Below are 25,585 nucleotides of genomic sequence, written 5' to 3'. Positions count from 1 at the left end.
TTACTTTGCCAACTAAGGTCCATCTAGTCAAGGCTATGGTTTTTCCAGTAGTCATGTATGGATGTGAGTGTTGGACTGTGAAGAAGGCTGACACCAATGAATTGATGCTTTTGAACTGTGGTGTTGGAGAAGACTCTTGAGAGTCCCTTGGACTGGAGATCCAACCAGTCCATTCTGAAGGAGATCAGCCCTGGGATTTCTTTGGAAGGAATGATGCTAAAGCTGAAACTCCAGTAATTTGGCCACCTCATGCGAAGAGTTGACTCATTGGAAAAGACTTTGATGCTGGGAGGGATTGGGGGCAGGAGAAGAAGGAGACGACATAGGATGAGATGGCTGGCTGGCATCACTGACTCGATGGACGTGAGTTTGAGTGATCTCCAGGAGTTGGTGATGGACAGGGAGGCCTGGTGTGCTGCGATTCATGGGGTCGCAAACAGTCGGACACGACTGAGAGACTGAACTGTACTGAACTAATGATAAGGAAAACTTATCTTTTTACTTATCTTTTCTATTACTGAAAGGAGCATAGATAAGCTATCTACTTTGATTCTAACACTCATTATTTGAAAGCAAGTTTTGCTTTAATTTATTATTTTCTTTGAATATTTTGATTTAAACCATCTTACTTTTAATTTAGACAATATGACTTGCCAAAATGATGCAATTGCCCTCATAATGGAAACATTCCATACAGTGGTAAAAGAAATTACACACTATTAAAATAAATGTAATTAACAATATTTTCCACATATCACTAAAAAAACATAATAAGTCCCTTAAATTTTAAGTAGACTTAAAATTTAATTTTGTTACAAAGACTGAAAAGTTCATTTTTATGGGTCTCATCTCTTTTTTTTATTATATGACTCAAAATAAAATCAGGATACCATAAACTTAGAATTAAGACAAAAATGAAAAATATAGAAAAATTTAAAAAATTATGGCTTTCTATAGATAATAATTATCTAATTTTTTCCATCACTTATCAAAGTTAATTTCAAGATTTTCATCCCTGGCAGTGCACTATAATTATCTGAAAAGCTATTAAAAATACTGATCCCACCCCCAGAAACTCTAATTTAACTGATTTATCTTGGTCCCAAGCATCAGTATTTTTAAGAAATCTCTTGAGGTCATTTTAGAATATACAATATAAGGACATTTTTTTTAAACACAGCATAGTTTTGATATCTTTTAAATCTGAATATTTAAAAGATTCAATGAGGCCTTTTAAATTTTGCTGGAAAGTGTATCATGATGAGATCTTTGGAAACATAGAAATACTAAAGATGTAGATGGGGAAAAAGACATACAGTGGATATTTTAATGTAGACGATTAACTTTAAGGCCTCTAGCCATCCATAATAAATAACACTGAAATCTTCACTGAACATAACACGGTTATGTTCAGACAGTAGAACACAATCCCTTCTGTTTCTGGAACTGTGAAAGCTGTAAAAACTGGCTATTGAAAACACATGGATATGCTGAAATATTATAAAGTTGCATCCCTTACAATACTTGCAGAATAATTATAATGTTCTAGATATTTCAAAACAGAGATATTTTCAGAGTTCACCAAAAGAGGAATGATTATTCCTGAGGCAGAACTTTCTCTGAAACACTGAACTTTTAACTCCAAGGGAGCAAAGTTATTCCATGGAGAAGTAGAATAGGAGTAAGTGCCTACTCACCATTAGGCTATCTCAAGAAATATGATTTTTAAGTTAAAGAATAAACATCCTGAGAAAGTCCAAAGTACTCTTTGTAATCTATCTCTGGCTTCTTTCTGAAGTAAACACAAATATAAGCTGCTACCCTCTAACTACCTTGTCTGTGAGGTTCTGGGTTGATCTGACAGAAGTCTAGGTAGCCTTTGCCTGGCTATACACTCACTTCACAATTGTTAGGTTGCAGTAATAAAAATAATTCCCTCATAGACTAGTGTCTGACACATAGACATCCTTAACAAATGCTAGGTTTTTGTATTTCCTTTTAAGCTAAAATCCTATTTCTAAAATTTACAACCATCTCTCTGTTAATCCCTACAATTGATTATTTTGAGATAATTTAATAATGAGAAATTCTCAGATTGCAGACTTAAATTGTAATTCAGCATTTTCTCAATTATACAGGTACATCCAAATTAAAATCTTTTCTCTATAAAAGCCAATCAAAAATATGCTTCAGTCTGGGACAAAATAGTTGCAGTCCACATATCCATCAAAAGACTAGTATTCAGAAAAGAAATCTCAAAATTCAATAGTTTAACAAAAAACATATTAGAAAATGGGAAAAATAAATGAACAAAATCTCACAGAAAATATACAAATGACAAATAAATGCATGAAAAAATGTTCAGTGTCACAAGAAAATGAAAATGAAAATGACAATGTGTATCACTACAGACAAATGAATGATTACAATAAAACTAGTGACGGCAGTAAACACTGCTAAGGATGCGGGAAAAAACTGTCACTGGCATTGCTGGTAGGAATGTAAAATGGTACAGCTACTCTGGAAAACAACTGGGCAGTTTCTTATGAAATTAAGCATATTATTATCACAGGTCCGACTAATTGAACTCCTGGGAATTTATCACAGAGACATTAAAACAGATATTTACACAAAAACTTGTACATGAATGTTTATAACAGCTGTATTTATAGAAGTCATGAATCCCAGCAGAATCCTATGACCCTCCTGGGTGCAAAAGCCTTTTCCTGTCCCCTTCCCTGAGGGCAAGTTCAAACAGCTGTTATTCAGGGAATGGAGAGGCTGTGGAGACAAGGAAGGAGCGGTCAAGAAACAATCCTGCAACCATTGGAGCAGGGTCCTGGTCCCGCTCAATGGATATACATTACATTTTCTTTGAGCTTTTCTGTAAAACTAAAACCTCCACCGAATTAAGCTGTCAACTACTTGATTGAAGAACTCTTCCAGAGAAGGTCACAGTTGACCATCATCACCTGATAACAGATGATCTCCAGATTGAAGGAATGTGAGCCCTGCAGACACCCTGATCCTTGTCCTCATCAGCAACCCCACCCTTCCACTGTAAGATTCCTCACCTCATTCTTCCTCATCCACCCAGGCTGAAACACATAGTTTTAAGGGCATTAGCTTGCTGTGTCCTCCTTTACCTGGAAAGCAATAAAACTATTCTTTTCTACTTCACACAAAATTCTTATCTCCAAGATTTAATTTGGTGTCCATGTATAGAGGCCACGTTTGGTTTCAGTTAAAAACTAGAATCATCTCACTTCCTTTAACAGGAGAATGGTTAACTAAACTGTGCTATGTATGTAACAGGGCATACTCAGCATTAAAAAGAAAAATAAAAAATCTACTGATACATGCAACAACTCTTCCAGGGATAAATGCTGATTGGAAAAAAGGCAATCCAAAAAGTTATTTACTGTATGATTTCATTTATGTAATACTTTAAAATGACAACATTTTAGAAATGGAAGACAATGTGATAAGAAAAGGGGGAAGAGAGTACATATGAAATAGGTAATAGGAAAGATTGTTGTGATATTGGAATTAGTCACTATCTTATTTTGCCTTTATTTATTTCCCCTATTTATCCACAGAAATTGATTCAGTTTATTCAGTATTTTGACTCTGGTATTGATATAAGAAACTATACACATGATAAAATTATATAGATCTGAATACACACAGACACACACACACAAATGAATACTAATAGTACATAATCTGATTAAGACTGATAGATTGTATTAAGGTCAATATCTGAGTTGTAATATTTTATTCCCCAATAGCTCAGTTCCCCAATAACTCCTGAAATGCAGGAGACCCTGATTCGATTATTCCTGGGTCAGGAAGATCCAGTGGAGAACGTATAGACCACCCAGTGCAGTATTCTTGGGCTTCCCTTATGCTCAGCTGGTAAAGAATCCACCTGCAATGCAGAAGACCAGGATTTGTTCCCTGGGTTGGGAAGATTCCCTGGAGAAAGGAACAGCTACCCACTCCAGTATTCTGGCTGCAAGAATTCCAGGGACTGTATAGTCCATGGGGTCACAAAAAGTCAGACACGAATGAGCGACATTCAGTTTCACATTATAGTTTTATAGAATATTCCAATTGGGGAAAATGAGATGAAGTATATTTGGAACCCTTCTGTATTATTTTTAAACTATATGTGAATCTAAAATTACCTCAATAAATTTTCAATTAAAAATCATTTTTCAGTAAAAAGTTGAATATGTAGGGCAACAGATTATGCCACTCTAAAACAGACAGTTTTAAGATTATCTTGAGTTGAAAATAATTAAGAAACAACAGACACCAAAAATAAAAGCTTTCTGCCCCCCCAATTTTTTTTTTTTTTTGCTGTGCCTAGTTGCTTCAGTTCAGTCACTCAGTTGTGTCCGACTCTTTGTGACCCAATGAATCGCAGCATGCCAGGCCTCCCTGTTCATTACCAACTCCCGGAGTTTACTCAAACACATGACCATCGACGGTGATGCCATCTAGCCATCTCATCCTCTGTCGTCCCCTTCTCCTGACCTCAATGATCCCAGAATCAGGGCCTTCTCCAATGAGTCAACTCTTCGCATGAGGTGGCCAAAGTATTGGAGTTTCAGCCTCAGCATTATTCCTTCTAATGAACACCCAGGACTGATCTCCTTTAGAATGGACTGGTTGGATCTCCTTGCAGTCCAAAGGACTCTCAAGAGTCTTCTCCAACACCACAGTTCAAAAGCATCAATTCTTTGGCACCCAGCTTTTTTCATAGTCCAGCTCTCACATCCATACATAACCACAGGTAAAACCATAGCCTTGACTAGATGGACCTTTGTTAACAAGGTAATATCTTTGCTTTTAAATATGCTGTCTAGGCTGGATATAACTTTCCTTCCAAGGAGTAAGCGTCTTTTAATTTCATGGCTGCAATCACCATCTGCAGTGATTTTGGAGCCCCCAAAAATAAAGTCAGTCACTGTTTCCACTGTTTCCCCATTTATTTCCCATGAGGTGATGGGACCAGATGCCATGATCTTCGTTTTCTGAATGTTGAGCTTTAAGCCAACTTTTCACTCTTCACTTTCATCAAGAGGCTTTTTAGTTCCTCTTCACTTTGTGCAATAAGGATGGTGTCATCTGCATATCTGAAGTTATTGATATTTCTCCCAGTAGACTTGATTCCAGCTTGTGCTTCTTCCAGTCCAGCATTTCTCATGATGTACTCTGCATGTAAGTTAAATAAACAGGGTGACAATAGACAGCCATGACGTACTCCTTTTCCTATTTGGAACCTGTCTGTTGTTCCATGTCCAGTTCAACTGTTGCTTCCTGACCTGCATGTAGGTTTCTCAAGAGGCAGGTCAGGTGGTCTGGTATTCCCATCTCTTTCAGAATTTTCCATAGTTTATTGTGATCCACACAGTCACAGGCTTTGGCATAGTCAAGAAAGCAGAAATAGATGTTTTCTGGAACTCTCTTGCTTTTTCCATGATCCAGTGAATGTTGGCAATTTGATCTCTGGTTCCTCTACCTTTTCTGAAACCAGCTTGAACATCAGGAAGCTCACAGTTCACATGTTGATGAAGCCTGGCTTGGAGAATTTTGAGCATTACTTTACTAGCATGTGAGATGAGTAAAACTGTGCTGTAGTTTGAGCATTCTTTGGCATTGCCTTTCTTTGGGATTGGAATGAAAACTGACCTTTTCCAGTCCAGTGGCCACTGCTGAGTTTTCCAAATTTGCTGGCATATTGAGTGAAGTACTTTCACAGCATCATCTTTCAGGATTTAAAATAGCTCATCTGGAATTCCATCACATCCACTAGCTTTGTTCATATTGATGCTTTCTAAGGCCCCATTGACTTCACATTCCAGGATGTCTGGCTCTAGGTGAGGGATCACATCATCATGATTATCTGGGTCGTGAAGATCTTTTTTGTACAGTTCTTCTGTGTATTCTTGCCACCTCTTCTTAATATCTTCTGCTTCTGTTAGGTCCATACCATTTCTGTCCTTTATCGAGCCCATCTTTGCATGAAATGTCCCCTTGTTATCTCTAATTTTCTTGGAGAGATCTCTATCCTTCCCCATTTTGTTGTTTTCCTCTATTTCTTTGCACTGATCACTGAGGAAGGCTTTCTTATCTCTTCTTGCTGTTCTTTGGAACTCTGCATTCAAATGGGAATATTGTTCCTTTTCTCCTTTGCTTTTTGTTTCTCTTCTTTTCAGAGCTATTTGTAAGGTCTCCTCAGACAGCCATTTTGCTTTTCTGCATTTCTTTTTCTTGGGGACAGTCTTGATCCTTGTCTCCTGTACAGTGTCATGAACCTCTGTCCATAGATCATCAGACATTCTATCAGAATTAGTCCTTTAAATCTGTTTCTCATTTCCACTGTATAATCATAAGGGATTTGATTTAGGTCATACCTGAATTGTCTAGTGGTTTTCCCTACTTTCTTCAATTTAAGTCTGAATTTGGCAAAAAGAAATTCATGATCTGAGCCACAGTCAGCTCCCGGTCTTGTTTTTGCAGACGGTATAGAGCTTTTCCATCTTTGGCTGCAAAGAATATAATCAATCTGATTTCGGTGTTGACCATCTGGTGCTGTCCAGGTGTAGAGTCTTCTCTTGTGTTGTTGAAGAGGGTGTTTGCTATAACCAGTGCGTTCTCTTGCCAAAACTCTATTAGCCTTTGCCCTGCTTCATTCCATATTCCAAGGCCAAATTTGCTTGTCAATCCAGGTGTTTCTTGACTTCCTACCTTTGCATTCCAGTCCCCCATAATGAAAAGAGCATCTATTTTGGGTGTTAGTTCTAGAAGGTCTTGTAGGTCTTCATAGAACCATTCAACTTCAGCTTCTTCAGTGTTACTGGTTGGGGCATAGGCTTGGATCACTGTGATATTGAATGGTTTGTCTTGGAAATGAACAGAGATCATTCTGTCATTTTTGAGATTGCATCCAAGTACTGCATTTCAGACTCTTTTGTTGACTATGATGGCAACTCCATTTCTTCTGAGGGATTTCTGCCCACAGTAGTAGATATAATGGTTCTCTGAGTTAAATTCACCCATTCCAGTCCATTTTAGTTCGCTGATTCCTAGAATGTCGACGTTCACTCTTGCCATCTTCTGTTTGACCACTTCCAATTTGCCTTGATTCATGGATCTAACATTCCAGGTTCCTATGCAATATTGCTCTTAACAGCATTGGACCTTGCTTTTATCACCAGTCATATCCAAAACAGGGTATTGTTTTTGCTTTGGCTCCATCCCTTCATTCTTTCTGGAGTCATTTCTCCACTGATCTCCTGCAGCATATTTGGCACCTAACGATCTGGGGAGTTCCTCTTTCAGTATCCTATCATTTTGCCTTTTCATACTGTTCATGGTGTTCTCAAGGCAAGAATACTGAAGTGGTTTGCCTTTCCCTTCTCCAGTGGACCACATTGTGTCAGACCTCTCCAACATGACCCGCCTGTCTTGGGTGGCTCCATAGGGTATTGTTTAGTTTCTTTGAGTGAGACAAGGCTGTGGTCCATGTGATCAGACTGGCTAGTTTTCTGTGATTATGGTTTCAGTGTGTCTGCCCTCTGATACCCTCTTGCAACACCTACCATCTTACCTGGTTTTCTCTTACCTTGGATGTGTGGTTTCTCTTCATGGCTGTTCCAGCAAAGTGCAGCCACTGCTCCTTACCTTGGACGTGGAGTAGCTCCTCTCAGCCCTCCTGTGCCCACACAGTTGCTTCAGTCATATCCAATTCTTTGCAACCCACTGAGTTGTAGCCCCCCAGGCCCCTCTCTCCATGAGTTTCTCCAGGCAAGAATACTAGAGGAGGTTGCTATGCTTTCCTCGAATGGATCTTCCTGACCCAGGGATCAAACCCATGTCTCCAGCACTGCAGGTGGATTCTTTGCCCACTGAGCCACTTGGGAAGAGGCTTACCTGTTAATCACCAGAAATAATTCTAGACTCTTCCCAGCCCAGAGATAGCCTTTAAGGAATTTACTAAAATGACCCTTATCTTTCCTTAGTTTTTCTCATGTAATTACCTTCTTATAACTTACTTTCTTTAAGTCTAAAACCTTTTCCCTTTATCTTTTTATTTCTCTACAAATGTATTGTTCTTTGGTAAGATGCTATATCAAATTGCCAACATACACTGGAACATTGAAAAAGCAAGGGAGTTCCACAAAAAAATCCACTTTTGCTTTGTTGACTATACCAAAGCCTTTGACTGTGTGGATCACAACAAAATGTGGAAAATTCTTAAAGAAATGGGAATCCCAGACCACCTTACTTGCCGCCTGAGATATTTATATGCAGGTCAGGAAGCAACAGTTAGAACTGGACATGGAATAACAGACTGGTTCCAAGTAAGGAAAGAGGTACATCAAGGCTGTATATTGTCACCCTCTTATTTAACTTATATTCAGAGTATATCAGGCAAAATGCCAGGCTAGATAAAGCAAAAGGTAGAATCAATATTGCCAGGAAAAATACCAATAAACTCAGATATACAGATGACACCATCCTTATCGAAGAAAGTGAAGAAGAACTAAAGAGCCTCTTGATGAAAGTAACAGAGGAGAGTGAAAAAGTTGGCTTAAAGCTCAACATTCAGAAAACTAAAATCATGGCATCTGGTCCCATCACTTCATGGCAAATAGATGGGGAAGCAATAGAAACAGTGAGACTTTATTTTTGGGGGCTCCAAAATCACTGCAGATGGTGACTGCAGCCATGAAATTAAAAGGCGCTTGCTCCTTGGAAGAAAAGTTATAACCAACCTAGATAGCATATTTGAAAGCAGAGACATTACTTTACCAACAAAGGTCCAATTAATGAAAGCTATGGTTTTTCCAGTAATCATGTATGGATGTGAGAGCTGGACAATAAAGAAAGCTGAGCACTGAAGAATTGATGCTTTTGAACTGTGGTGTTGGAGAAGACTCTTGAGAGTCCCTTGAACTGCAAGGAGATACAACCTGTCAATCCTAAAGGAAATCAGTTCTGAATATTCATTTTAAGGACTGATGCTGAAGCTGAAATTCCAGTACTTTGGCCACCTTATGTGAAGAACCAACTCATTGGAAAATACCCTGATGCTGGAAAAGATTGAAGGCAGGAGAAGGGGATGACAGAGGATGAGATGGTTAGATGGCATCATGGATGTGATGGACATGAGTTTGAGTAGGCTTCTTGAGTTGGTTATGGTTGGGAAGCCTGGCATGCTGCAGTCCATGGGGTCACAAAGAGTTGGATACAACTGAGCGACCTAAGTGAACTGACTGAAGATGATATAACGCACATGTTCACACCACTCCTTTGAGTTATTCTTCAATGTGTTTCTCTCACATGCATGTGTGCTACACAAGTTAATAAGCTCTGTTTTTGTCTTTTGTCAATATATTTTCCAGGGCCATAGCCAGACCCTGGAAGGAGGAAGGTAGATAAAATAACTTAGGAAGGTAGATGAAATGTTTTTTTTTTTAATTTTTTCTTCTACTGCAAGTATCTATATTGTTTTTATATTAACTTGATCTAAATTATTGCCTGAAATCATCCTTTCAATTCACTCTGCTTTAAGATGTCACTGATGACCTACAGAACTACAGTAACTAAGCTAATTACTTCCTTGCTATTTATTTTATCAAGTTAAGCTTTTAGCATCTCCTCCATTCTCCTTCACATAGATCATTTTACCTGGGACAATTATTCTATCATTCAAGTTCTTAGTGACTGGTAAAAAGTATGTGCCTTGTGAAAATATGCAAAATTAGAAGAAACCCAGAGTTAGTGACACATTTTTTGTTGAGAAGTGGTTTTATTTTTTTTCTAAAAAATCATTTTAAAAGGTTTAATACTTATACAGACGACTCATTGGATAAGTCCCTGATGCTGGGAAAGGTTAGGGGTAGAAGGAGAAGAAGGCGTCAGAGGATAAGATGACTGGATGGCATCACTGATGCAATGAACATGAACATGGGCAAACTCCAGGAGATGGTGAGGGGCAGGGAGACCTGGCATGCTGCAGTCCATGGGGTCGCAAAGAGTTGGACACAGTTCAGTTGGGTGACTGAACAGGAACAACAACCTATAGTTTTATACTTTTCCTAAACTATATTTTATAGCTTAATGGGTAAAATAAAGCAAACTATCTTTAAAGCACTAAATTGTGTTACCTGAATATTTTAAAATTATATTTCCTGTCAATATAATCTTCAACATTTCCTCAGGCTATTTGCTTTTTCTCCTAGACACACAGAATAATTCAGATTTTAGACAAAATATGATTTTGTCCCTTTTAAGCCTGTTTTTTTCCTCCCTTTTTTACTAAGACTAAGGAAATCCCCTTCTCCTTCTCTCATAACTCAAAAGCAAACATGTATGTCTTCTTCAAGTTCCATTTGAAACTTAAAAACATCACCAATTTGGTAACAACTTATCTCTCTATTTTTCTTTTCATAAATAATGAATTGTTTCTTCTATTTTTCATTGTATCTTCTTATATTATCTTTATACTGTCTTGAAATAGTATTCACTAATGGTATGTGTTTTTATTGTTGTTTACAGAAGATCTCCTCAAATGGTTTATATTTCTATTCTTTTCCTTTACTGGACTATGACTCTGATAATGTATCCCAGGTTTTATTTTCAGAATCTGGAACCTAAATATCCTTCATAATTTTTTTAAAAAATACTTCATCACATTTGAGTAAAAGATCAAGTTAAAAAACATAATAAATTTAAATTATTTGTGTATACATGAATGTATAATTTTAATATCAGTTTGTTAATTCTCCTGGTCTTTTTGGTAACATATTATTAACATTTCTTTCGTGATACATAGCCTTATATGTTGATTGAGCTTCATGCATAATAAAAGTGTGCTGAATAATAAGTATATATAAATATTCTTATTTTTAAATAGTGAGATTCTTGAGTTCTTCATCCACATATACACAATAAGGGTTGGAATGATTAAACAATTAAAATTTAATAGTTTGGTAGGCTTCAAGAAGGTATACATGAAAGTTGAGTAAACAAATGACTTTTGGTTGGGATCACCTTTATAGTGAAGAGAAAACATCAAGAAAATAAAATATATAGTACCCTAGATTCTTAAGGATAAGCCAAAAGTTGTGATGCTGATTGACAAGTCAAGATACTTTATATGAGGCTTAAGGGATAAAATTCATAGTATGCAAACATTGTAAACTTGGCAATCACTTTAAATAGTAAATTAAAATTCCCTCTTTTGCAGACTGCTCTAAGCATTTAATGCATCCAAGACAGATGCAACAACTCTTAATTGAAAATATTTAGTTCAAAAATGGATAATGGGAATAGTGATCTGTATTTAACAGAAACAAAGTTATTCAGCCCAACCTGCCCCTAGTTAGCAAATACTTTGTTTTCAATGATGCACACTCATCAAATGTAAAGTTGGGTCTTTTGATAAGATCAGGGTGAACTTCTCTTTCAAGTTATATCACACATAGGGATATAACAGGAAACAAGTAAGGGAAACCCAGTAAATTAAACTATAAAAATCATTCCACAAAAAAAGAAAACCTAGTACGTCAGTGACATTACTGTTTAAAATATGCATTTAAAAATTCAGAAATAATTAATTGTACAGCAGAATAGGCACAGAGGTTAAACTGGTGCTTGCCTGCCCCTGGCTGCTTAGAAAAGCTGCCTGCAGTGTCCTAACTGGCCCCATGTTTCTCAGGCGTACATAAGCTGTACATTTTTCTTTCCACTCTCTGTGCTTGAAAGAGTACTGGTTTTATTCCTTGATCTTTGCTTGAGGTCAGGTAATTACTATATGAAATCAGCCTCTGTGGGCATAGCATAATGGTTAAGATTTAATATGACTTTGGAAGCAGATAAACTTAGTTTGAATTGCAACTCTACCATTCATGATAGGCAACTTATTTCTTTCAACAAGCCTCAATTTCTGAGTCTATAAAGGAAGAGTAAGAAAGCCTTCCAGAAATGATTACTGAGATGATTAATGAAAGTGTTTTGCAAGTACCTGGAATATTTTAAGTCCTTACTAAGTAGGCAAAATAATTACACTATTTTTGTTACCAAAATGATGATTCTACACCATCATCATCATCATCCATCCCAGGCTAAGTGCACGCAAACAGAAAGGTGTAACTTTAGTGAGAGTATAGGTTTCATAAAGGGTGATAGAAAATGATTGTCTTGAGTTGACATTCCCCAGCCTTGCCAGACAGAATACTGTCTTTTCTCCTCACATTTTGCACACATTTTTCCTATACATTGTTCTATATATTTTTCCTGAAAATAATTTATAATCTGACAATCAACATGCATAGGAGAAAAATCAATTGAACAATAAATATCTCCTCCTTTCCTAACCACCTAATTTTCTTCATAGAAATGGTTCAGGGAATGAAGTGGGGAGGAGTTTAAGCCAGAGATCGCCCAGACAGATTCATTATGAAAAAATAAATTAAAATAATTTCCTAAGTGTAAAATATCAGTGAAATTAAAAAAAATCCCTATGTATATAATATTTCATAGGTATGACAGTCGTGTATACAAACAAAAATAGGTTTGTACTTACTTTTTCACACATTCATATATATGTTCATTTATAGGACTCACAAATTCCATTTCACACATATTCTCAGGGGAATAGTTTTAAAAGAATCTTATAAAGTGAGATTGCAATGCCATGAGTTCTTGAGAGTATTTCAAAGATTATTCCATTATCAAATGTTTCCATATGAGACTTAACCTTGATACTACAATAAATAGCATTTAAATTTGTATATAAACCAAAAAAAAAAGGTTTTTTACAGGGAGGAGAGTCTGCTTATTTACACTATCGCTCTAAATTGTCCATTAAGACAGCAAAACAGTAACAGCAAAAAAACAAACAAACAAACAAAAAAAACCTTTAAAAAAAGAAAACAAATCTGAAATACTTATTTTGTATAACTTCATAAATAATATTTTAGTGAATATATTTTAAGAAAATGGTTCAAGCACACACAGTAAAAACACTACAACTTGAAAAATAGTTACTATGGAACATAGCTTTTAATCTGTTTTAATAGCACCTATAATAAACTTGAAAACATCATCTTAACTGGTGCCACACAAATGAACAATTTAAACTAACTGAATCTAGATAAGACTTTCCTGCTAGAAAGTTACTCAGCAGTAATACTTTTTACAGTTAATTTACAGATAAGAGTTTCTCTAGCCTACTGGGACAGATCAAAAATCGCAATTAACAAGGTTGAAATGAATAAGGGTTGCATTCTGAATAATTTATTCTATATTTATACTCTGTACTTAAAAAAAAGAAAAAAAAACCTTTTCAATAAGTAGATAAACTGACTAACTGATTTTTACTTTTCTTTCTCTTTTGAGAAACATCTGAGAGCTAGAAAACTGTCAAGTTGAGGACAGGCCACCCCTAAATGTGACTATGTGAGCATATTAATTATTTTGATTTAAAGTTACTTAAACAGCTGGTGAAAGAATACACTGACCTTCTTTTGTTTTTCTGAAAACAAGGACTAATTCTCCCATGAAAAGGTATCCTCCTTATACCAGGAAAATAGAAGGTGTCCTTATTGCCAGAGAGAGGGAATCCAAGGCCAAAACAGAAGTATTAATAAGGTTTGCTATCTCTTCATTACTTTGGAACTGCAAGTTCAAATCTCTTTGTCAAATCTTCACAAACAATTTTCTTTATCTAATAGGTAAAAAAGCTTCCTGCTTTGGTTACTTCTTCAGGTCTCATTTTTATGGGGCTCCCATATGTACATAATTAACTTTTTTCCTGTTTTTCTTCTCCTGCCTTCAGTGAATTTAACTACAGGAATACCTTATTTTATTTCTCTCTGCTTTACTGTACACTCTGCAGATACTGTGTTTCTTGCAAACTGAAGATTTGTGTCAACCCTGCACCTAGTAGGTCTATTAGCACCATTTTTTCCAACAGCATCTGACTACTGCCTGTCTCTGCCACAGTCTGGCTAACATCTCATAATTTTGCATCATTATATTTCTTATGTTGATCTGTGATCAGTAGTCTTTGCCATTACTATGATGACTTGCTGAAGTTCAGATGGTGGTTAGGAATTTAGCAATAAAGTATTTTTTAATTAAGGTATATACACCCTTTGTTTGTTTTAAGACACAATGTTATCACCCACTTGAAAGACTATAGTATGGTGTACAACATAACTTTTATATGCACTGGGAAACCCAAACTTTTTGTGTGACTCACTTAATTGTGATATTTGCTCTATTTCAGGGGTCTAGAACTGAAGCTGTAATCTCTCCGAGATATATGTGCATTAGACCAGCCAAAAGAACCTAGAAAGTGATAGGAAAGCCTCTTCCTCCCCTACAGAGCCGAATGACCACAAGCTTAGACAAGGAAGGGAGAAGAAATAGCAAGAGGAACACATTTACCAGTGGACAACACAGCCTGTCATTAACGTCACAGAGACCAGCAATCTTAACACTTGGTAAACATGACTAGTAACCTGTTACTGTAAGGAACTTGTAACCAAAGCCTGTAAACCACATTAAGAACTACTAGAGCAAGATGAGGGCACAGCTCTCTATTGCCCTGTGGCAGATATGTTGACAAAATCTGAGAGCAGAATACTTCAAACGTGTTTGCCTCTGAGCATAAACACCAAGACAATATAGAGTTAAATCCTCAGATGTGCATAAAAGTGTGTTCATCTCAGAGGCCCGCATGGTTATATATATTCCTGTGCTAGATTTCTGTGGATTTTGTTCTATGTTTATTCTTCACTGAATTCATTTATATGCACTTAATACTGCAGACAATCAAATCATTCAAATTCTAGTCTATGGGACCCAATATACCTTCTACTACTCCTCCTGATAGGTTCTATTACAAAAGGCCAGATGTTCTTTTCATAAGATTTCCTCATTTAATCCTCATGAGAACTTTATAAAAATAGGCATTTTTCCTTGATTTTACAGATGAGGAAAGCAAGTACAACCAATCTAACTGTAATATGCTCAAGGTCACTGGGATAAATTCACTTTTAGTGGAATCTAAAGTGATTTAGGTTCCTGCGCCCCTAAAGGAAAAAGAACAATGTCAAACTTTTATCTACAGGCTGAATCCAAAATGTGATAATGAAAATCTGTTCATTGACTATCTGACTCACATTCCACACTCATGAATCCTGACTTCAGATGTGCTTTGTAATAACGTTCTGGGTTATTTCTGGGAAAATAGTACATCTCACATAAATTAATATTTAATGGTGTCATTTTGTATTTATTTTAAAATTTTAATGATGATGTTGAAATGTTTAATGGTGATGTTGTACCTTTAAAATAAATGATGATGTTGAATCATCATCCATACACAGTTAACAGTATGTGGTGTATGACATCTGATAGGCCAACTACAAAGTGTATATAGTAACAGTAATTCTTTTCCTTACAAACTTTCTTTACATAAGTTATACATGTACAGCTGTTCTTTAATTTATTTTGAGTAAGAACATGGAAATTTAGTATTAAGATAAGGCTTTCCCCATTATAAAAACAAGCATGTGAATTATCATTTTGGTGTAACCTATGGCTCCCACATTACAATGTAAGAAATTTATTTGCTCATACTGTTTCAATCACATTCACTTTTCCATTTTAAATATTCTGAACAACTCCAGATAAGCACTGACTGAATTGCTTTAGCCCAAATTAAGTCCTTTGTATGGGTCCTATCTTGTAGAGTCCCTTGTTTCTTTTGTTCTATCATCTTCTACACAGAAGTGTTAGCATTTCTATTTGCCTTTAATTTCTAATACTGCCTTGAATTTCAATTGTGTATCACATCTCAGAACCAACAGTCCAAAGAAAAGAGTTGTTAATAGTATCATTTTATATCAGAGGTTTATTCTATCGACCGAAAAGAGTAGTTAATAGTATCATTTTACATCAGAGGCTTATTCTATGGACCACATAAAAATTCCCATTTATTGTAAATCTTGTTGATATTATTCCTTTATTGAGTCATTACTATTAAAAATGAGATACTTCAAGTAAGTATATTTTCACATTTCCAAAACTAAGAAATTAGTGCTGAAAAGCTCCATGGTGCAATGATTTTACTCCAAGATTTAAAAATATATAGTATTCAGTTCAAAGCAAAATTATGGTTTTCCTTTGTATATATACATTTAATATAATATAAAAATCCAGGTTCATTATTGGATTTTTTAAAAAGGTACTTTGAGATGACAAATTCAGGCCTCTCAAAGAAGTATAAGAGAAGATGAGGAAAGTGATTACTGTTTGAAGAGATTAGCATAATGTATATATATCTATGTGTAAATATGTAACATTATCTTCTAGAAGAATCCTTGTAGTTTGATTTTCAAAGATCACTTATGGGAATGACTCAAAGCTCTCTTTCAGCACCATGAAGTTTCATGTGGCGATTTACAATGGTTAACAAAGGTAGAATAAAAAACTAAACAAACACCCTGCGGAGTAAATGAAAACTGCTGAAAATTAAATATTAAAAGCTTAAACTCAAATCATTGTAACTATTAATAATGCCACAACAATGATGATCAGAGGAAGCCTCAGTACATCATACTGCCACTGAGGCAACTGGTGTATCAGGTATTCACCAGTGAGAATAAGATATTATATGTATTAATTACATGAAGTTTTAAGCAACTTCCATACTTGAGATACTATGAAAAATTATCTTATCAAAAAAAGTCTTCTCCAGAAAAAAAAGTTTCCTTCCTACCCTACATAAACCAAATGGATTCAATAAGATCAATAAATTTCTGATTTAATTTATATTAGCAATCTGCAATATTTTCTTTCAGGCTTAAGAGCAAAGATCCATTGTATGAGTACAGATTTGTCATATTAAAAACTGCAGTGATTAACTGTAAAAAATATATATATATATATATATATATATATATATATATATATATATAATAAAACTTACCAACAGGTTCCTTTTGATTTTGAAAGAGAATCTTGCTATTACTGCCATCCATATTTGCCATATTAATTGTGTTGCCATCTGTCCAGTAGAGTTTCCTTAATTCAAAAGAGATATGGTTTTAAAATATTAGATATAGACCTACTTGTTGACTAGAAGCATCTGTTGAAGAACTAAGTTAATATTAAATTATTGGCTCAGGATTATCTTTTTTCCAGGAAGTCTCCAAATTGTTGAGCCACTTGCCTAGGAAGAAGTACCACTCTTACTTTTTCCTCATTGAAGACCCATTATCTCACTTTTTTCTCCCCTACACCCACAACTGTCCATGGGCTTCTCCAGGCAAGAACATTGGAGTGGGTTGCCATGCCCTCCTCCAGGGGATCTTCCTGCACAAGGGATCAAATCCATAGCTCTTATGTCTCCTGCATTGGCAGGCAGGTTCTTTACTACTAGTGCCACCTGGGAAGCCCTTAACTTTAACTACAGTAAATTATTTCCATTTAAGATCATTCATCAATATTGAATTCTCTTGACTTAGAAAAATCAGGTACCAGAGAAGGGAACAAAGTCATTTCAGTCATTCCTGTTGAAAGCACTAAAGAGAAAGATTTTCTTTTAGCTCTACATGAGTTCTGTACATGCATACCTGAAGACTAACCAGAAGATGGGAGAATGTGATCTAATATGCAGTGACCATAACATCAACTCACAGTAAACATGTTATTAACAACTGATATTTGAAATGAAATTAACAACTTTTCAGGCTTCTCTCTCTCTCTCTCTCTCTTTTTTTTTCTATTCTGAACTGTCACTCTTTATAAACATAAATTGATAAATTTTTACAGTAATACATAAAAATTTGATTTCATGCAGAAAGCAGAAATCTTTAACCAGGGATCTCCTATAATTTCCATATTCACATTTGCCTTTTTTACTGTATAGCTTATATGTATATACACATGTGTATATGTGTGTCTGTTCTGAATTCAACAAAGTTTTTACAAAATATTGGAGCAAAGGTATATAAAATTTTGAAAAACTTAAAAAAAAAATCATACTTTACCCCCTGACTGGGTGAGCTGCTAGACACTGTGGCTTATCGATTCCATGGATAATTGAGGTTTTCAAGGAGCCATCTAGTCTTGCCACATTAATTTGTGTTTCATCAAATTCTGAGCTAATCCAGTATAAATTACGTGAGACCCAGTCCACGGTTAACCCTCTGATACTCTGAATATCTGTACAACAGGAAAGAGAAAATCACAAGTGAATGAAATTTCTCATGTTTTGGCTTTCCAAGTCAGTTATTTTGTCTCAGGGAAAATTTAATTTACACTTTAATTTGTTAGCTAAAATTGTACAAGATTGTAATCTCATTCCCTTATCAGCCCTTCTTAAGGCATGAATAATCATTAATGTCTTACTGCTGAGCCATTTGAGAACCTGAAGTTACAATTAGCATTGAAATTGCACTAACAGTCAATGATTCGCTAGCAAACACTAAGGAGCAGATGCAGGCAGCAGTCCTATGGGCCAAGGTGACCAAAATTCAAATTACAGTAATAGCTTCTCTAGTTGGTAGTACATCTTTCTAGTCAGGAGAAAGTACTTGCGGGCCATCAACAAATGGGCCATTTTACCTGTTAAGTGCCAATTTGTTACTGAAATTAAATAAAACAATTCAACTTTCTGAAAAGAATTACTAGAGAGTTGAGCATCTTTAAAATGGATAATTAACAGAAATTGACTGAGATATGAGCAAAGAAACTGAAATGCTTTTAACATTCCTCCAATGTGGATTCTATAGAAATTACTGAAATCTAATTATGTTTTTATTTGTTACAGCCAATATGAATATTTGGGTTGTTATTACTTGATTATTCAATTGGGCATCTTTTTAAAAATTGATGGAAAGTAGGCTTAAATATAATTGTACATTTTAATTAAAGAAACAAATGAAAAATAAAGTATTAAAACAATGGATACTAGGAAATCTTTTCAACATATTAACAGATACACAGTTCAGTTCAGTTCAATTCAGTTCAGTTGGTCAGTCGTGTCTGACTCTTTGCAACCCCATGGACTACAGCATGCCAGGCATCCCTGTCCATCACCAACTCCTGGAGTTTAACCAAACTCATGTCCATTGAGTAGGTGATTCCATCCAACCATCTCATCCTCTGTTGGCCACTTCTCCTCCTGCCTTCAATCTTTCCCAGCATCAGGGTCTTTTCCAATGAGACAGTTCTTCACATCAGGTGGCCAAAGTATTGGAGTTTCAGCTTCAACATCAATCCTTCCAATGAATATTCAGGATTGATTTCCTTTAGGATGGACTGGTTGGATCTCCTTGCAGTCCAAGGGACTCTCAAAAGTCTTTCCCAACACCACAGTTTAAAAGCATGAATTCTTCGTTGCTCAGCTTTCTTTACAGTCCAACTCTCCCATCCATACATGACTACTGGAAAACCATAGCTTTGACTAGACAGACCTTTGTTGGCAAAGTAATGTCTCTGCTTTTTAATATGCTGTCTGGGTTGGTCATACACAAGGCAAGTTTAATTCCCAAATTGTAGCATTTGAATGCATTAACTGAGTATTTTCTTTATTTTAAAAAGTTAATATTTCCTAGCATGCTGTAACTCTTAGGGTTCTCCAGACTCCTGATTCTCAAATTTATCAGACATTTAGAGACTATGCAAATGAAGATTCTGATTCAGTAGATCTGAGAAGGGACCTAAGATTCTACAAGTTAAAACTAATTCCCAAGTGCTGCAGCTACTGCTCCAGAGCAGCAGTTCCACGCAAAATGCTTCTAGAAATGCAGAGTGGCTGCTACTTAGCTCATCTAATTTCTGCCTGTTCTGTGCTCAGTCATGGCCGATTCTCTGTGACACCATGGACCGTAACCTTCCAGGCTCCTCTGTCCATAGAATTTACTAGGTAAGAATACTGGAGAGGGTTGCCATTTCCTCTTCCAGAGGATGTTTCTGGCCCAGGGATCGAAATTGTAAACTTGTGTCTCCCGTGTCTCTTGCATTGACAAACTGATTCTTTACCACTGTACCACCTGGGAAGCCCATCTAATTGCTACCTCTTCCCTTTTTATAATTTTCAAAAGATGCCATCAAGCTACATTTTCAAAAGGTGAAAACTCCAGATTTGTAAAATTTGCCAGCTAGTTGAAAGTTTAAAAAAAAAAAGGGATTCCTGGCAGTTCTGGGTCAGCTGTGACATGTCGTGCTGGCACAGGAGGCTTACCCTCAAGTTTGCATCCTTGAGTCTTGACAGAGCCTGCTTTCCTGCTCAATATTCATTTCATTATTTCTAAGTAACTTGCAATCACAGTGTCTTAAAAGGTATTCCCCATGTTTCAATTTCTCCTCTAAGCAGTAGCTTTTCACTCTGCAAGTTACCTTTCATCATTAATTTCTGTTAAGTTGGCAAATTTTGACTACACACTTCCTTTTTCAACTCAGTGCTGGAAATTTATTTGTGTTTTTACTTATTCTCATCCAGTCGCCTTTTCATTGAGATACAATAAGAAAATAACATAACACCTTTATAAAGCTAGACCTTCCATGTCAGATATTTATTTTGCTTCACTCAGGATATTTTTTTCTTCTTCCTTTACTCTCTGGACTTAATTGGTTACTGAGAAAAAATAATGAGAATTTCTGGCTTTTGTTCTAGGTTGGGTGCCTATTCTTTGTCTTTAATGAAGTCACTTAAATTTTGGCTTCTTTTTCTTATCAGCACAATGAGGCTAATTATAGATAATTCATAGGATTTTGTGACTATTAGATGATGTATGTTTATGTAGCTTAATTCAGGATTGAGGGATACTTTGTCAATCCAAGGATTTAATGTTTTCTGCCTTTTTATCCTGAATTGCCTGGTACTGCAAGCAATAAAGTTTTTATTTCCTCTAAAATACATGTTATCCAAAGTTTGCTTGCTTATTTTTTTCCTGCTGTCTTTGCTGCTCAAAATTTATTCGCTTGTTTCTGACTGACTCCTAAACATACAACCTAGAGAATGCATTGCACTCTTAAATTGGAAAGCATAGCCAAATGCAGTCTGTATGTTATGCTTAGTCACTCAGTGACTTCAGTCATGTCTGATTCTTTGTGACCCCATGGACTTTAGCCTGCCAGGCTCCTCTGTCCATGGGATTCTCCAGACAAAAATGATGGAGTGGGTTGCCTCTACCGGCTATTTTCCCAACCCAGAGATCAAATCCAGGTCTCCTGCATTGCAGGCAGATTCCTTACCATCTGAGCCACCAGAGAAGCTCAAATGTAAGTTATTAATGCCTATTTAGTGCCTGTCATGGAGAAGGCAATGGTACCCCACTCCAATACTCTCACCTGGAAAATCCTATGGACGGAGGAGCCTGGTGGGCTGCAGTCCATGGGGTCGCTAAGAGTTGGACACTACTGAGCGACTTCACTTCCACTTCACTTTCATAATTGGAGAAAGAAATGGCAACCCACTCCAGTATTCTTGCCTGGGGAATCCTAGGGACGGGGGAGCTTGGTGGGCTGTGGTCTATTGGATCACAAAGAGTCGGACACGACTGATGTGACTTAGCAGTAGCAGCCGCAGTCCCTGTCAATTATACGATCTGTGCTCTTTCAAATCTATTTCTATCTTTAATATTGCATAGCATACGATCTTTTTCCTCTTTCAGGCAGTTGATTTAGTTGCCTCCAGGTTATTTTTCTGACTAGAGAACTCTGTATCATGACCTTCAATTGTCCCAAGGTATTTGATTGCTTCCAACCACTCAAAGTGATGCTGAAATTCCTTAGCCTGGCTTTCTATATAATCTGAATATAACTGTCTGTCCAACCTTATTTCTCACCATTTTTGACCCATTATCTTACCCTTGAGTCATATTGATATTTTCTCAGATTTCCATACTTGGCCTAATCTTTCCAATCAATATAGCATTCCCTGGACCTCTTACCTATTATTTGTTCTAAATCTCATGCAAAATAGTCTAGTTGATAGGTAACATCACCCTTCAACCATAAAAACCTAATCAATTCTTCTATATGTTCCAGTCTTAAAGATTTTCTCCATCTATCTAACTCAATAGGATGATATCTGGTCAATCCTTTTCTATATAACATGATACTTATTTGTGAACATACTACTACTTTCACATATACTTCTTGAATATAGGCCCCTTGCTAATTTATCTTTATAGCTTTCCTCCTCAAACATTCATAATATTAACCTCAAAATAAATAGCTTTTGATGAATTTATAATATGGACAAAGTATAATTATAAGGATATGTGAGCTAAGTTAAAAAAAAATCAGATGTAAGATCTTCAGAGTATTTTCAGGAGTACACATCTAAACATATTCAGGCAATCTCAGTTCTCATTTTCTATCCTAACCCTTCTTCTGTCCATTAGTTTGGAGCTTCTAATTATCAGCTTTAAGTCTAAAATAAAACTTATGTATTTTTTGACCATCCTTACTGCCCAAGTATTATGTTTTGGAATGTCCTAGTAAATTCACCATAAAGGGATCAGGGGAAGAATAACAACTGCAATACATTTAATGGTATTTTTGTTTTTTGTTTTTTTTTTTTGATAAAAATACTGAAATAATGGATTGATTCAAATCCTGTTTTCAAGTCAAGCCCAGATCTCTGAGCAAGTTTTTCAAAAGTTCAATTTACTATTTCCGATGACTCTCACTTCTTAAAGTAAGGCAGATTCAGTTCAGTTCACTTCAGTCACTCAGTCGTGTCCGACTCTTTACGACCCCATGAATCACAGCACGCCAGGCTTCCCTGTCCATCACCAACTCCCGGAGTTCACTCAAACTCACGTCCATCGAGTCGGTGATGCCATCAGTCATCTCATCCTCTCTCGTCCCCTTCTCCTCCTGCCCCCAACCCCTCCCAGCATCAGGGTCTTTTCCAATGAGTCAACTCTTCACATGAGGTAGCCAAAGTATTGGAGTTTCAGCTTTAGCATCAGTCCTTCCAATGAACACCCAGGACTGGTCTCCTTTAGGATGGACTGCATGAATCTCCTTGCAGTCCAAGGGACTCTCAAGAGTCTTCTCTAACACCACAGTTCAAAAGCATCAATTCTTCAGCACTCAGCTTTCGTCACAGTCCAACTCTCACATCCATACATGATCACTGGAAAACCATAGCCTTGACTAGAGAGACATTTGTTGGCAAAGTAATATCTCTGCTTCAATATGCTATCTAGATTGGTCATAACTTTCCTTCCAAGGGGTCAGTGTCTTTTAATTTCATGGCTGAAATCACCATATGCAATGATTTTGGAGCCCAGAAAAACAAAGTCTGACACTGTTTACACTGTTTCCGCATCTGTTTCCCATGATGTGATGGGACCAGATGCCATGATCCTAGTTTTCTGACTGTTGAGCTTTAAGCCAACTACTCCACTCTCCTCTTTCACTTTCATCAAGAGGCTTTTTAGTGCCTCTTCACTTTCTGCTATACGGGTGGTGTCATCTGCATATCTGAGGTAATTGATATTTCTCCCGGCAATCTTGATTCCAGCTTGTTCTTTCAGCCCAGCATTTCTCATGATGTACTCTGCATAGAAGTTAAATAAGCAGGGTGACAATATACATCCTTGATGTACTCCTTTTCCTATTTGGAACCAGTGTGTTGTTCCATGTCCAGTTCTAACTGTTGCTTTCTGACCTGCATATAGGTTTCTCAAGAGGCAGGTCAGGTGGTCTGCTATTCCCATCTCTTTCAGAATTTTCCACCGTTTATTGTGATCCACACAGTCAAAGGCTTTGGTATAGTCAATAAAGCAGAAATAGATGTTTTTCTGGAACTCTCTTGCTTTGTCTATGATCCAGCGGATGTTGGCAATTTGATCTCTGATTCCTCCACCTTTTCTAAAACCAGCTTGAACATTTGGAAGTTTGTGGTTTATGTATTGCTGAAGCCTGGCTTGAAGAATTTTGAGCATTATTTACTAGTGTGTGAGATGAGTGCAATTGCGTGGTAGTTTGAGCATTCTTTGGCATTGCCTTTCTTTGGGATTGGAATGAAATCTGACCTTTTCCTGTCCTGTGGCCACTGCTGAGTTTTCCAAATTTGCTGGCATATTGAGCATAGCACTTTCATAGCATCATATTTCAGGATTTGAAACAGCTCAACTGGAATTCCATCACCTTCACTAGCTTTGTTTGTAGTGATGCTTTCTAAGGCCCACTTGACTTCACACTTTCCAGAATGTCTGGCTCTAGGTGAGTGATCACACCTTCATGATTATCTGGGTTGTGTAGCTCTTTTTTGTACAATTCTTCTGTGAGATATTCCTAAAAGTCTTCCACTGCCACAAAATTCCATGATGTATGATAAATTAAAACTTTGAAATGTGTTGTTGAGATCATAAGACAGATGGAAAACTCTCTAAATGCTAATACACAATTGTATGTTACATACATAAACGAAGCCAAATAGGAATACAGAGCTTGGTGTAACCATAGGCACAACAATTTGTAATTAAAATCCAGAGATTCCTGGATTACTAGTTGCTCAGTGCAAGAGTGTTCAGTCTTTAAACTGACAAAAAGTAGCAGAGCTAAACAAGTGCAATTCCAGGATATAAGAATCGTCAACATCCTCAAGTGAGTTGCTTAAAAAGGAGTATGATTTTAAGCAGTTGCCTGCTTAAAAAGGAGTATGATTCTTTAAATAAATATGAAACATTTTTTTCTGTCTCTCCTCTGTGTATGAAAGAAAAAAATCTAAGCATAGGTCTATGGTTGGGCAAGAGATGCATCCATTGTTTGTGTAGGGGAATGGTTCTTTGCTTATAATGACTCCTTTTTCTCCAAAAGAAGCAAATTCAAATCCTCTAAGGAAGGAAAAAATTTTCTCCACCCAAATATTTACAATTTCTACAGTGAATTTGTTCTCATAATAGATCAGAAAAATTAAAACACACACAAGAATAAGACATAAGAGAAAGAATAAAGAGAAAAATTAAGAGTAGGTTTAAGTTTCCAAAGACTACATGGTTTTAAATTATTATGTGTAACATAAAGAAAACTGAGTGGGTGATTTTAAAGGAAAAAAATATACCTCAAAATAATAATCAAGGTGCAATAATTTATTTTTAAAAATCTTCTTGAAATGTATATAAATGAGAAGCAAAATATCTTGACAATATTAAAAAGAACAATTATTTAGATGGATTAACCAGCAGGTTAGACACTAGTGACTGCAAGGCAACTTGTGAACTGCAAGACATCTGATGAACTACAAGACAGTTAACTGTTAGCCAAAGAAAAGAGAAACACAAAGATTAGATGAGTTGGAAGTTAGAACGAATAACTTACCACATCTAGTGAGTTTCAGAAGGAAGGAATAAAGAGACTAGGCTAGAAAATATAACAGAGACTATAGTTGAGGGTGTTTTCTCCCTGCACTGATGAAAGAGATGACTCAGTACAGTAAAGTTCTGATGGCTAAATAAAAATAGTCATAAGAAAAAGAACTTAAAAGCATTTAGAGAGAAAACACATATTCTGTTTAAAAAAAAGG

The 25,585-nt window shown here is 36.3% G+C and overlaps 1 protein-coding gene across 1 annotated transcript in view; it reads right to left on the bottom strand.

Annotated features, from left to right (window-relative positions):
• LRP1B (LDL receptor related protein 1B) overlaps window positions 1-25,585 on the bottom strand; it is a 2,196,232-nt gene that overhangs the window by 722,506 nt on the left and 1,448,141 nt on the right. The window contains exons 30-31 of the mRNA XM_060411151.1: window positions 18,084-18,258; window positions 17,021-17,115 (exon numbers count right to left, since the gene is read on the bottom strand). Of these exons, the coding sequence (XP_060267134.1) occupies window positions 17,021-17,115; window positions 18,084-18,258 (270 nt within the window). The remainder of the gene's footprint in view (window positions 1-17,020; window positions 17,116-18,083; window positions 18,259-25,585) is intronic.

The sequence above is a fragment of the Ovis aries genome, chromosome 2 (genome assembly GCF_016772045.2).
Source record: "Ovis aries strain OAR_USU_Benz2616 breed Rambouillet chromosome 2, ARS-UI_Ramb_v3.0, whole genome shotgun sequence".
In the NCBI taxonomy this organism is placed as follows: Eukaryota; Metazoa; Chordata; class Mammalia; order Artiodactyla; family Bovidae; genus Ovis; species Ovis aries.
This window is presented reverse-complemented; position numbering and strand designations above follow the sequence as displayed.